At 39.4% G+C, this 13,746-nt stretch overlaps 1 protein-coding gene across 10 annotated transcripts in view; it reads left to right on the top strand.

Moving 5' to 3' along the window:
* Window positions 1-13,746, top strand: part of TEX2 (testis expressed 2) — a 102,185-nt gene that overhangs the window by 70,316 nt on the left and 18,123 nt on the right. For all 10 annotated transcript variants that reach the window (XM_039326842.1, XM_039326848.1, XM_039326840.1 and 7 more), the window contains 3 exons: window positions 644-790; window positions 6,636-6,735; window positions 12,533-12,665. In XM_039326842.1, the coding sequence (XP_039182776.1) occupies window positions 644-790; window positions 6,636-6,735; window positions 12,533-12,665 (380 nt within the window). The remainder of the gene's footprint in view (window positions 1-643; window positions 791-6,635; window positions 6,736-12,532; window positions 12,666-13,746) is intronic.

Here is a 13,746-nt window from a genome sequence, read left to right on the forward strand (position 1 = left end):
TGGAATAACTGAGAAAAGACTCAGCCCCAGTCTGATTCAAGATTAAGAAAGCACAAGGTTCCTTACTAAAAGCTACTGTGACCTTTGGGCAAAGCAGAAACCATTGTCAGATCCTGTCAAAGGGATGTCTTGGGGAAGAAGACATAGCTTGGAGACCAGACATGAAAGTACATAAGATCAAAACATTTTCCAACTTTTGATTGCTCTTCCATAAACATGTTTATGATAGGAAAGAATGCCACCTTTTCATGAAACACAGCTGATGCTCCTCGTCTCTAACTGCCTAAGGCAGCAGCTCTCTCCTGAACGGGCTGGATGGTTGATTTTAGATCAGTGTCAGATCTTCAAGGGCTGAATTGAGGCAGGGCTCTGCTTGACTTCTGTTTTTGGAACCCCAGTTCTTCAGCCCACTTAGCTTCCAGTCTTATTCCTCCTACACTGATGATTTACATACTGAAGCATCAGCTAACAACCTTGGACAATATATTAGACTCATTTGTGTGAAATTATTAAGTACAAAAAATATTATTTCCATACACATGTTAAAAGTAACTGTTTACTTTATATATTTAGTAATAGCATTGTGGGATTTATTAAAATGAGTTTTTTTTAAATATATATATATATATATATATCTTGCCAGTTGCTAACCACCTCCCATAGTGAAGATGAGGAAAAGGAAGCCTGGATCAATGCGCTGCTGGGAAGAATCTTTTGGGATTTCTTGGGAGAGAAATATTGGTCTAATTTGGTCTCAAAGAAAATACAGATGAAGCTCAGCAAAATAAAGGTAGGAATATTTTCCTAAGTATCTACCTTCTTGTTGGTTAGCCCATTCTTGAAGGGAACTGTTATACAGCTTCAGTCTGGTGGCAGTGCAGGTTGCTACCTGTACAGGGACTAAACCAGTCTGTTTTCTCTTGAGCCATAATATTCCTTAGCATGTTTAGCCTAACTAACTATCCTATTTTTTATTTGAACCATTTTTAATTTCACTTGTTAGCTGAAGTAAACTCCTAGAACAGGTTACAGAAATTAGTAATGGTAGTCCTTGCCTAGGGCCTAGACCAGGGATAGGCAACCTTGGCTCTTTTATGACTCGTGGACTTCAACTCCCAGAATTCCTGAGCCAGCATGGCTCAGCTTGGAGACCTCTCCCTTTTCCCTCAGCACGGCTGGCTCAGGAATTCTGGAAGTTGAAGTCCACGAGTCGTAAAAGAGCCAAGGTTGCCTACCCCTGGCCTAGACAGACTTCCTAAAAGATATGTCATAAAAGGATTGGGAGGGAAAAGAAAATGGAATGTCAAGAATGGAAACATTTTGAGAGAAAAGATGGTATTGCAGATCTGATGCAATAGGCCTGCTCCCTTTTCTGCCTTGACTGAAAAGTAGTAAATGAACCTTCATGGAGATGGTCTCCCAGGACGTCTGATACTTTTTCCTCTTTAAGAACCTCCAACGTAAGTTTTATTTAATGATATAAACATAGTTTTGTCCTCTTTTTTACATTATTAACGATAATTGTTCTTCCAGCAACCAGGGCTTTTTTTGTTATAGAACGCCCAAAATGGAGTTCCAGCACCTTTTTGGGATGGAACCTTGTAGGGTAGGCAAGGCGGGTTATATGACATGTATGAGTTCTGGCACCTTTTTTTTTTTTTTTTTTTTTTTTACAAAAAAAGCACTGCCAGCAATCATTTACCTGTTTTGCACAACTGAATGCTTGTGCAATGGCCTCAGTCAGGTCCATCAGTCTGCAACAGTCTGTCTCCTAACAGTGGAGAAACTAGGAGAGGTTGCATGGTCTGATTCTCACAGACGTGCAGGTCTGGTCCAGCAGAGTAAACCCATTTGATGTGCTAAACTTTGTCCTTGGGCAGAAAGATAATTTATGAAGAAGATTTACAGTTTTCAAAATGATCCATTTGCTTCCTGCTCCAGTTGTTATCCCCTGCAAAAATTCTTAGTAATGTCTGGTATAATTCCTCTTTAGCAAAGCACAGTTTGGAAAGTAATCGTTTCTTTCCCACAGGGGAAAAAAAAATCATTTCAAATAATCTCTCACTGTGATGGAATACAGGAGGTTTAGCATCCTCCAGCTGTTGTTTTCTCTCAATCCAGCCACAGTTTTGGGATGTCTAGTCTATTCCAGTGATGATATTCATTTATTTTAGAGGGCTCTAAGTACCACATGATAATTCAAGAGTTGGTTGTTCATTCAGGATTTTCATGTGAGTGAAATATTTCTCCACACCAAGCATTAATCTTCAGGACAGGAGTATCAGAGAGCCAAGGCAGAGATTCTAATAGGTTCTGTTTGTGCCCCTAATTTGCAGACTTTTGAATAATAAATGATCCAAGCACTGTTTTTGTTTCTCTGTTCCCCTGAGTTTTAAATGAAAATGTATATCCAAGGTAGTGCTGTGATTCAGCTGTGTCCCATTCAGTTAATTCCTCTACATGTCTTGATTGCACAAATGAAACAAGCAGACTAACTTCCAAATTAGCTGGCAGCATAAGTGATCAGTTTTCCTAATGCCGTTCTGCAGGAATGATTGTATATATTAGCATAAAAACAAACATCCCGTTTGAATATTTCAGTAAGGATGGCCATTTGGCATCTTTTAAAGAACTAACTGCAGCCAACGTGGGTGCCCGGCGATACATCTGTGAATTAAAGCCTAAATTTTGGACACAAAAGCTTCTCTTCCAAGCTCAGCCAAAGCTTTTATTGTTCTTTCTATTAAAGGCTAGGAACATTTTGTTCAAATGTACATGAAATAATAATAATAATAATAATAATAATAATAATAATAATAATAATAATAATAATAATAATAATAATAATAATAGTAAAGTTGGAAGGGACCTTGGAGGTCATCTAGTCCAACCCCCTGCTCGGGCAGGAAACCCTACACCATTTCGGACAAATGGCTGTCCAGTCTCTTCTTAAAAACTTCCAGTGTTGGAGCATTTACTGCTTCTGGAGGCAAGCTGTTCCACTGATTAATTGTTCTCACTGTCAGGAAGTTTCTCCTTAGTTCTAGGTTGCTTCTCTCCTTGCTTAGTTTCCACCCGTTGCTTCTTGTCCTGCCTTCAGGTGCTTTGGAGAATAGCTTGACTCCCTCTTCTTTATGGCAGCCCCTGAGATATTGGAACACGGCTATCATGTCCCCCCTTGTCCTTCTCTTCGTTAAACTAGAAATAGTGTTCTGATATTGGAAATCTGTGTGGAGTTCACTAGGTTGGTTGAATTAATTATTGACACCCCCTCTCGCTCTTATTCAATTCATCTTGGTAATGTTCTTGTTGCTATACTCAGTTCAGTGTTGCTACAGTAGTGATCCATTAGTACAGTGGTTCTCAACCTTTTTAATGCCGCGACCCCCCGACCGATTGTAAGTTGAGGACTACTCAACCGGTCGTAAGTCGAGGACTTCTCAACTGATGCAGCACCATTTGCAGAATGGGACTTTTGCCGGGCTCAGCAGGGCAGAGACAGCCTGGACAATTCCTATTGGCTTTTGAAAGCCAATAGAATTAGACTCTATTCAAGAGAGTCTATTCTATTGGCTTTCAAAAGCCAATCGAATAAAAGGGAGTAGCACAGCTAAGGAAAAGGGGGGAAAATGGCGGACTGTGTTGTTTGATGATCCCCATGAAATGGTCATTCGACCCCAAATGAGGTCCCGACCCACAGGTTGAGAACCACTGCATTAGTAGCTAGCAAGAGAGAGGGCCTGTTTAAAGCTTGAGCCCCAGAAAAGCTAGGAAAGAGGTGCCAGAATAGTGAGGTGAAAAATAATAGTGAGAAGAAGTAGAATTCCTCTGGTTAAATCAGGAAAGAAATCCCTACATTTCTTAGGAGCAGCCTTCCAAAGTCTGATACTCTCCGAATGCATTTACATAACATCAGGGTGAGGAAGATTGCTTAAGATGAACATTTTATCAACTAGCTCATAATTACAAAGTCATACATTAATCTACCGGTAGTAAAATGTACTCTCCTTTCCCCCTCTCTTCCACAGACCTTTTGACAGATCCTTAATTTTTTCTTAATGCAGGGGCAGGCAACTCATTCTGGGTTTATGGACACATTTGAGATTATGAGATACTGTTTGTCAAGCACAAGCAACCAGAGCCAATAGGGCGGCCCAAGTAGATATTTTATTATTGATCATCTATATTACAAGAATTTCTCCAGACTGCCCGTCTCCCTTGGGAAATGACAGATATAGACCTAAAGGTTTGACCTCAGACATATTCTCTCCTGAACAGATTCCAAGCTGGAATTTCTCTTCACTCCCTCTAGAGCCAGGGGTTCTCAACCTTGGCAACTTTAAGACTTGTGGACTTCAACTCCCAGAATTCCTCAGCCAGCAAAGCTGGCTGAGGAATTCTGGGAGTTGAAGTCCACAAGTCTTAAAGTTGCCAAGGTTGAGAACCCCTGCTCTAGAGGGGCATCCTCCCCTTCAGCTGGTAATTCCACCACATTGTTGAAGATTTTCAAATGGATCCCAAGGCATTGTCATTCACAAGTTTGATGTAAACCTTCATGTTTAGAATATTGTACACCTAAAAGTGTATTGCCCCCCTCCCATTTTTGTTTCTTTGTTTTTAACAGAGATAAGTATCTTCTAGATGATTTTTGTGGAAAAAGAAAACAGGTGGGCCTTTAGTCCCTCAAAGCATGTCTTGTGCCCTTCATGTCTCCATCACAGGTTCTGGTAGTGACTTAAAATTCCTTTAGGAGAGCAAGAAAGAGATTTCTCTACTTTCCTTGCAGGTCTGGGTTTCTTATTTGACTTTGGGCTGTTCCTCACCACAGTGTTAATGCCAGAATATCAGAATAGAATAGAATAGAATAGAATAGGATAGGATAGGATAGGATAGGATAGGATAGGATAGGATAGGATAGGATAGGATAGGATAGAATAGAATAGAATAGAATAGAACTGAAAGGGATCTTCAAGGTCTTCTAGCCCAACCCCCAGCTCAAGCAGGAGACTTTGTACCATTTCAGTGGCTATCCAGTGCTTGAATCAGCAGCAAACATGTGTGCTGCCCTGACAGCTGAGTTCCAGTTTGCCTCACTAACAAAGTTTGCAAGTCCCTATCCTAATGGCTTCACTACACATAGTCCTTGACTTAACATCCATTCATTTAGCAACCATTCAAAATTACAATGTCACTGAAAAAAAAATGACTGGTCCTCACATTTATGACTGTCGCACAATTCCCACAGTCATGTGATCAAAATTCTGATGCTTGCCAACTGGAATATATTTATAATGGTTGTAGTGTCCCGGGGTCATATGATTGCCATTTGCAATGTTCCCAGTCAGTCTCCAGCAAAATCAATGGGGAAAGTCGAATTTGCTTAAGTGATTCCCTTAATAACCATGGCAAAATAAGGGTATAAGATCGGGTATGACTTGCTTAACAGGAGCATGGTGGCGCAGTGGTTAGAATGCAGTATTGCAGGCAAAAACTCTGGAGTATGATCCTGGAGTTTGATCCTGACAGGACTGAAGGTTGATTTGGCCTTCCATCCTTCCAAGACTGGTAAAATGAGGACCTAGATTGTTGGGGGCAATTATGCTGACTCTGTAAACCGCCCAGAGAGGACTGTAAAGTGCTGCAGTGTGTAAGTAAGTCTCAATGCTGTTGCTATTAACATCCACTGTGTTTAGCAATGGACATTCTGGTCCCAGTTATTGTTGTAACTTGATGACTCCCTGTACAGGACTATTGAAGGAAAGCAATTGGGGATTCTCCTGGGTTTGTTCCCCCTCTCCTTCTGCTGTCACTCACTGGCAGGTCTGATTGCTCTCCTTGACATGGAGTAGCAATGGGCTTTGGTATCTGGATGGGTGCTTGATGCAGATGATTTAGCCACCTTTTAGGTTGCCCTGGTAACTTGTCATTGGCACAGGGCTGCTCCACGCTGGTAATCTGTCACTCGGGAGGTTTCTGAACACCATGTTACTGGTGATTTAGAAGACTCTAGCGGGCTTGCGCTGAGAAATAGACCAACTGACAGATTGATGGAGTGGAGAAAATACGCAGGGTGAAGCAGGAGGGAGCTTTCATGTCACATTGGGACAGTCCTGTCTCCTATTGATCTGTCAACCAGGCTATTTTTGGAAACTGATTTATGGTCTTTCTGTCACTTGACTCAGAAAGGGAAGCTCTTATTAATTTCACCCAGCTTTGATATGTCCAGATTCATGTGTGCTGCAAGGGAACAGTACTGTTGGCAGCAAGTGGCTGCAGTTGGCAGAACACAAAAGTATTCTGTAGAACATGTAGAACTTTGCAGGGTGAGAGGGGTCTATGAAAATGTTTTAAGTTTCAAAAAAATAGAATAATAAGAACAAAATGTTCATACATCAAAATTAAATACACTAAAGATATTTTTACCACTTTATTATGCATATACTTACCGTGATTTATTGATAAGTAAAAGTCCAGGTAATATTTTAATAAACCAGATTATTGCTTTCAGGGGCCTCTTAGGATCTTAATGTGCCCTGGAAGTATTGGGCCATCCAGGTATTGTCAATCATTCAAGCCCCACAAATGTTGGGAAAAGAGAGAAAGGACTGCTTTATTCTACTTTTTCCCTCTTCTAGTTGCCATACTTCATGAATGAATTAACACTAACGGAATTGGACATGGGAATTGCGTTGCCGAAAATCCTTCAAGCCTATAAGCCTACCATTGATTATAAAGGTATTGCATTGAATTTTAATGTTGTAGGGTGCATTAATAATAGAAAACTATCATGCTGTTACCTAATCATAATATGCACTCAATGAATGTTCTCTAGTTCTAACAGTATCTCTCTTAGACTGCTCTAACGTTGTTATTTTTCCTGTATGGGACTGCCTCTGGATGCAACATTTAAGCTGCACCTGTGCAGCAGGGAGGATATGATATAGCATATAGATCAGGGGTCCTCAACCTTGGCAACTTTAAGACTTGTGGACTTCAACTCCCAGAATTCCTCAGCCAGCCAAGGTTGAGGACCCCTGATATAGAGGAGCATCTATTTGAACATGCTGCACTGGTTAGCAATAGGCTTCCGAGCCCAATTCAGTGCACTCAGGTTACTTTAGGTCTACACAGTGGGTTATTGTGTTATCTCAGGCAGTGCTTTGCCCAAATAGCCTGAATAAGGTGGCAGCCTTTTTTGGTAACAGTCCCCACTTTATAGAATTCCCCCCTCCCCCCAGAGACATAGCCCTAATCCTCCTTGCATTTTGGAAGAAAGAGGGGAATCCTATTGTATGGTGTCGTTCTCGCAAAGTATGACTGGGTAGCTTTTATTTTAACATTGTTGCAGCTTTGTTTTCACTGTTTGTCCCTCCTTTTGGGATTGGATTGGGCCAGAAATCTCTTTAGTAAAAAAATTAATGAGGGAGTGGTGCATGTAAATGCTACTTGAATTGATTGCTTCATTGAGTGGAGCTTCAGTTTACTTAGTTTATATGTATTTTTTTATCCACAAACAAATCATGTTTTCTATTTAACTACCTAGAAGTGGACTTTTTGGTGGTCCCTGTGTTTGGTTGGTTGTTAGCAAACATTTCATTACCCAGCTATTTTTTTCCTTGCTACGGTTTCCTTCCTTTGTTGATTAGGGCATTACAAAACCACAACCAACTAAAAGTGGCATGGCAAGCTACTGAATATAAACAGAGAGCAAACACCATACTTAGGATAATTACATACTAACGATGTTACCTAGTTGGGTAATGAAACACCTGCAAACAAACCACTAAGCTCAGACAGCACCAAGAACTCCACAGTTCACCCCTGAGCTACATATACAATACATTCTCTTCTATTTCTATCTAAATGTGCCCTATTAAAGATGGGAAACTATTTGACTCGGAAGGGTAGATACTAGTATTTACTTCTATCATTTTAAATGAATGTTTGGAAGGGAGCTTTCAAATTTGGGCTTGTCTTTTTATTTCCCCTCATGTATTACTTTTTAAATACATTATTTATATTTTGCACAGAAATGGGGACATCTTTCCTGTGGTTTAATAATTTAATTTATTACATTATGACTGCCTATTTTAGAAGACTCTGGGTAATTTACACAATTTTTAAAAAGTCCAAACAACAAAAAAAAAATAAGGCACGCTATTTTTTTTTAATTTAGTAACATGATATAAAACATTCAATTAGATTATCAATACAACTGTTTATTGCCTCATATTGGAAAATTTGGTTTGTCATGAATGAAAGATTTATATCTGTAATCTCCTTGAATTATTATTTTTCTTTAATTTCATTATATTAAAAAGAATTGGTACTTGGAGATTGCTGACTCACTGATTGCATAAATGAAAGCAACTGAATTTCACCAACTGTATTGGTTGGTTCTTGATCACTGGGTCTATTTTGGTGGAGATTAATCAAATAGGCTCTATTCATGTCTGTGGCTTTATATAAATGTCGTATTAAATTGTCAAAACAGCATCTGAGTACAAATTAATGAACCCAGCAGAACAGAATTGTACTTTGAATGACTCTTTCTTGTTTTCATCCTATCATAGAAATAGAATTCAGTCTGCCCTTATTGCAAAATAGTGCAGGTTTTTTTTAAAGCAACACCATTTTTTTCATTGTGAAAAAACAGTATGATATATTTTTAGAACTGATTCATTCAATTTACTGCAATAGAAATATTTCAGCCCCTGTAGAGCAATTGGTAGCTGCTCTTTTTTTCAATTAGAATAAACTGGAAGGGACCTTGGAGGTCTTCTAGTCCAACCCCCACTCAAGCAGGAGATCTTATACCATTTCAGACAAGTGGCTGTCCAATCTCTTCTTAAAAACCTTCAGCGATGAATCATCTACAACTTCTGGAGGCAAAGCTGTTCCACTGGTTAATTGTCCTCACTGTTAGGAATTTTCTCCTTAATTCCAAATTGCTTCTCTTCTTAATTAGTTTCCATCCATTGTTGCTTGTCCGGCCTTCTGGTGCTTTGGAAAATAAATTCACCCTCTTCTCTTTGTGGCAATCTTTCAAATACTGGAAAACTGCTATCATGTCCCCACTAGTCCTTCTTTTCTGTAGACTAGCCAAATCCAACTCCCGCAACCATTCTTCATATGTTTTAGTCTCCAGGTTTTTAACCATCTTAGTTGCTCTTCTTTTCACTTTTTCAGTGAAAGGTTTCAACTTCTTTTTTGTAATGCGATGACCAAAACTGGATGCAATTTTTCCATGTATGATCTTACTAAGGCTTTATAAAGTGGCACTAGTACTTCGTGATTTTGATTGTATGCCTCTGTTTATACAACAAAGGATTGTATTAGCTTTTTTGGCTGCTACCGCACACTTATAACTCATGTTTAAGTGATTGTCCACTAGGTCCAAGGTCCCTCTCACAGTTACTGTTTTTGAGCCAGGTTTCACCTAATCTGTACTTGTACCTTTGGTTTTTCCTGCCTAAGTATAAAACCTTGCTTTTCTCCACGTTCTTTGACTAGATTGTTACTGAGACATGGCATTGTAGAATAAGACATGGAAGCAAATTCCAGATCTTTGGGGTTGAAAGATAAATGTACTGGTTAGGACTACTGAGTGGGTGTTACTATTTTCTGCCTCATTCTGTTTCACCCTTTAAAGATTTGAGTACTTTTCCAGGGAGTGAAAAATACTTCCATTGCTCATCCAAAGAGATTGAAGCTATGACAAATATTTCAGAGGCAACCAATATATTATCGCATAATAACATCATTAAAGAGCTTATTGTCTCCATTAGAGGTGCATTTAGATGAAAGAAAAGAGGCCACTTGCTACTTAGCTCTTTAGAGTTGAAAAGCAATCCTAATTGTGAAACTGCTGCATGTTCAATTTAGGAATGGTTTTGTGGATAGATTATAAACAACTAAGTATAAGGGAGAAAATGTGGACCAGGTGCTGCACTATATTTCATTCTAACATACTTTACTGGGATGTTGAGTAAATGTTTGAGGTATTTTGAGTTTAAGCACACCTGCCCCGATTTATTATATTCCATGTTTTTTGAGGATTTCTCTTCATTTTACTTCTCTAGAAAATAGGGTTGATAGAGAAAGTGTGAGAATTGCCAATTAAATAGAGCCGAAAGACTATAAGATACATTTGAACCTAGGCAGACACCTTAAGCATTATGCCAATGGCTTCTCTCTGAACCTGTTCATGCATCCACATTTATTATTCTGTAAAACAAAAATATTAGAAATGTTCCACATGGTGGGGGTTTTTAATAGCCAAAATTATGACATGAGAATTAAGGGGTAAGTTTTGCACATCCCCACTAGATATGTTTGGCTGTGGATATCACATTCCAAAGTGTTCCCTTCCTCAGGGATTTGGCGTGTTTGGTTTGCTATAAGGGGACAAGCTTCCTCACCACTGATTGTAAATAACACGATGCAGCTGCTCTGAGATGCTGATCCTTTCCATTTCCTGTCTTCTTTAGCTAAATAGGAACAATGTTTTGAGTCTGTGATGTGGCTGTTTTATCTCTCTGCCTCGCAGATGCTCTCTAAAGCTTCCCCCTTTATAATTGCAGGATATTACATACAGATCAGAACAATACAATTACAAACAGTTGCACGCAGGTTATTGCTAGTCTGCCTCAGATAGATGGATGCCCCCTATGGAATTCAGGGCAGATGACAGGATCGAAATTGCAATGCTTGAAACATTTTCAGAGCTGATGTGGGAAGCTTTCATGTTTCTTTTTACAGGCTTTTAAATTGTCCCTTAAGATAGGTTCATAAGGATATTTATTTGGGGCATTTTTGGAGAAAACTGGAAGGCAATATTTGGATGTTTTCAGAACTGTTGAATACAATATTAAAGAGGAAGGATGTGCATTTATAGCAAGAGCATTTATTTGATTTACAGCTTTCAAAGATCATGCTACTTAAATTTGGTGGCAAAATAGTAATTCTTAGCGGTCTGATTTTTAAACTCTTGTTACAATTTTTGAAAAGTTAACTGCCACCAAAGTAAATTTAAACAATCCAAAAATTGTAGCCCTATTGACTCTGATGAAATCATCATATCTCCAATCATAAAGGTACTCCTCAATTTACGATCGTTTGTTCGGTGACCATTCAAAATTACAGTGGTGCTGAAAAAATGGATGTATGACCTATATTTGAAGTTACGGTTATTGCAGCACTTCTGCAGCCAAGTAATGAAAATTTGGACACTCCAGCCCTCCTTATGACTGACTGAACGGGCACTGCAATTCCCCCCATCTGTCTATCTGTCTAACCCAACTCAGCCATTTACTCAGCCCACCAGCACATGCAAAGCTGCTGAGGTCATGGCAGCCTTTGGCCTCTCTCACATCCCACTAGGCCCCAGCAGCCACATGCGGAAGGGTGTGAAGCAGCCTCTGTTGGAAGGCTGCATCTCCCATCAACTGAGTGTGTCTGTCAGCATTTTCAGAAAAACCCAAAGAGAAGCAGAGCAATTTATCTCCTGGGCATGATTGGGTGGGGGAGCCAACTGAAAGCTTCTCAGGCCTGGAAGGGCAGAGAGAAGGCCCAAAGCCTCCTGGCCCACAGCAGCTTTGTCCACGCTACTGTATCTTGTAGCTGTCTAAGGCCTTGCAGACTTTCTCCCACTCCTTAAGGCACCCTATACTCTGCTTAGTGATCCACAGGATCGCTTAACAACTACAACTGGAAGCGCCAGGATTGCAGTCATGAGCGAGGCATTTGTGAAGTGCCTCCTTAATGACCGCAATGACTTAGGATCAAAATTCCAGGCTCAATTGTGATCGTAAATTGAGGTTTATCTGTATTCCTTTGCAGCATGTGGCCTACTTTTTATGCAAAGATCCTCCATATAATATAAGTAGTGCTACTCCAGTGTGCTATGTAGAAATTATTCCACTTCCATTCTTCTGAATAGATTTGCCTCTTACCCACACTGAAATGAATAAGTAAGGTTGTGCATGTATGTCTTAACTGAGTTCACATTATATTTTGCTACTGTCTGAATGGAACAAAACAGTCTTTTGCCTGTGTTACTTTGGAGGTTTCATTGTCACAAGCTAGCAATCTATGAATTTTACAATTTAAACAATAGTGTGTCATAGGATAAAAACTGGTCATTAGGTTTTCTTAAGACTAAAAAAAGTGAAAATGAGTGCTCCATAACAAGTCTCTTTTTGAGAAAGAATCATCCTCTTATTTTCCAGTAACTCTTAGGATTTTTAAACAGTCTAACTGTAAGATAAATACAGCAGATACAGACATTATTACCAATTAGAGTGCTAACATTTCTAAATCTGCTGAATTATATAATGCCGTCTTCGCTTCATGCTTGCCTTTACCGATCAAATTGCAGCTTACATTCATAATAATAGCCTTGACTTCTAAAGAAGAGGTGGGAACAATCTGAAGGCATGTGTGTAATTTGCATCCTGTGGCAAATTCCTCCCCTCCATACAGACACTTCTTGTTGTTTATACTTAACGTGATGTTCTCCCAACAATTCTAGGACTTTGGATTGACTTGGAAATATTGTACAATGGATCTTTTCTGATGACCCTCGAGACAAAGATGAATTTGACCAAACTTGGGAAAGAACCACTGGGTGAAGCGTTAAAATCCGGAGAATTTGGTAAAGAAGGGTAAGGAATATGGTTATCAGTTAAATTTTTGTTCAGAAAAAAGTCGTAGGATCAATATACTGCATTTGTCCACGAAAGAACCCAGTGAACTCTTTATAGTAAATAATGTAGTACAGGTAGTTCTCGACTTAAAACAGTTCATTTAGTGACCATTCAAAGTTACAACGGCATTGAAAAAAGTGATTTATGGCCATTTTTCACATTTCTAAGCGTTGCAGCATCCCCCCCCCGTGGTCACGTGATTTACATTTGGATGCTTGACACCCAGCTCGTATTTATGACAGACGCAATGTCTCGGGGTCATGTGATTCCCTTTTGCGACCTTCTGACAAGCCCTTAACAACCGTGTTACTAATTTAACAACTGCAGTGATTCACTTAACAAAGGCGGCAAGAAAAGTCGAAAAATGGGGCAAAACTCACTTAACAAATTTCTCATTTAGCAACATAAATACTGGGCTCAATTGTGGTTGCAAGTCGAGGACTACTTGTAATTGTTTATGTGAAAGCTGTTGTGCGCAGTCTAACTCTGTCACCCTCAAGCTCAAAATGTATCGATGAGCCTTTTGTATATTGTTATTGTTTTATGCTCAGAATATATGTTGAGTTAGACATAAAAAAGTGATATAAAAATATAATGACGGCAGCAGCAGAGAGCAGGGGTCTGCAGAGGTGGTCCAGCGGGATTTGGGTTCCAGCAGCAGCTGTCATTGTTGAGCCGTTGTGGGCTGTAGCAGAATTCAGTGGCCTGTCGCAGGGCTTTTCAACCTTTTCACAGATTGTACCACTTTTAGGACATGACAATATTCGAGCACTACCCTGCTTAACAAGTGTCAAAAACTTGATGACTAAAAAAAACAGGGGAGGGGAGAATTTTGGGTTTTACTGATTATGTTGATTTGTTGTTGTAGAAATGGCTAGTTTATACTATTATGGAAAAGTAAAAAGTTGAGGTTTGATGTTAATGCTTCATTCTACTGCAACAGAGGAAATCGGAAGTCAATGCCTTTTTTTCCTTTTTTTTCCTTTCTCCCCCTCACTTTCCTTTTCCTTTTTCCTCCACACTATGTCCTACTATTTGC

Source organism: Crotalus tigris, unplaced genomic scaffold (genome assembly GCF_016545835.1).
Source record: "Crotalus tigris isolate CLP2741 ecotype Arizona unplaced genomic scaffold, ASM1654583v1 scf7180000024345.2110221, whole genome shotgun sequence".
Classification (NCBI taxonomy): Eukaryota; Metazoa; Chordata; class Lepidosauria; order Squamata; family Viperidae; genus Crotalus; species Crotalus tigris.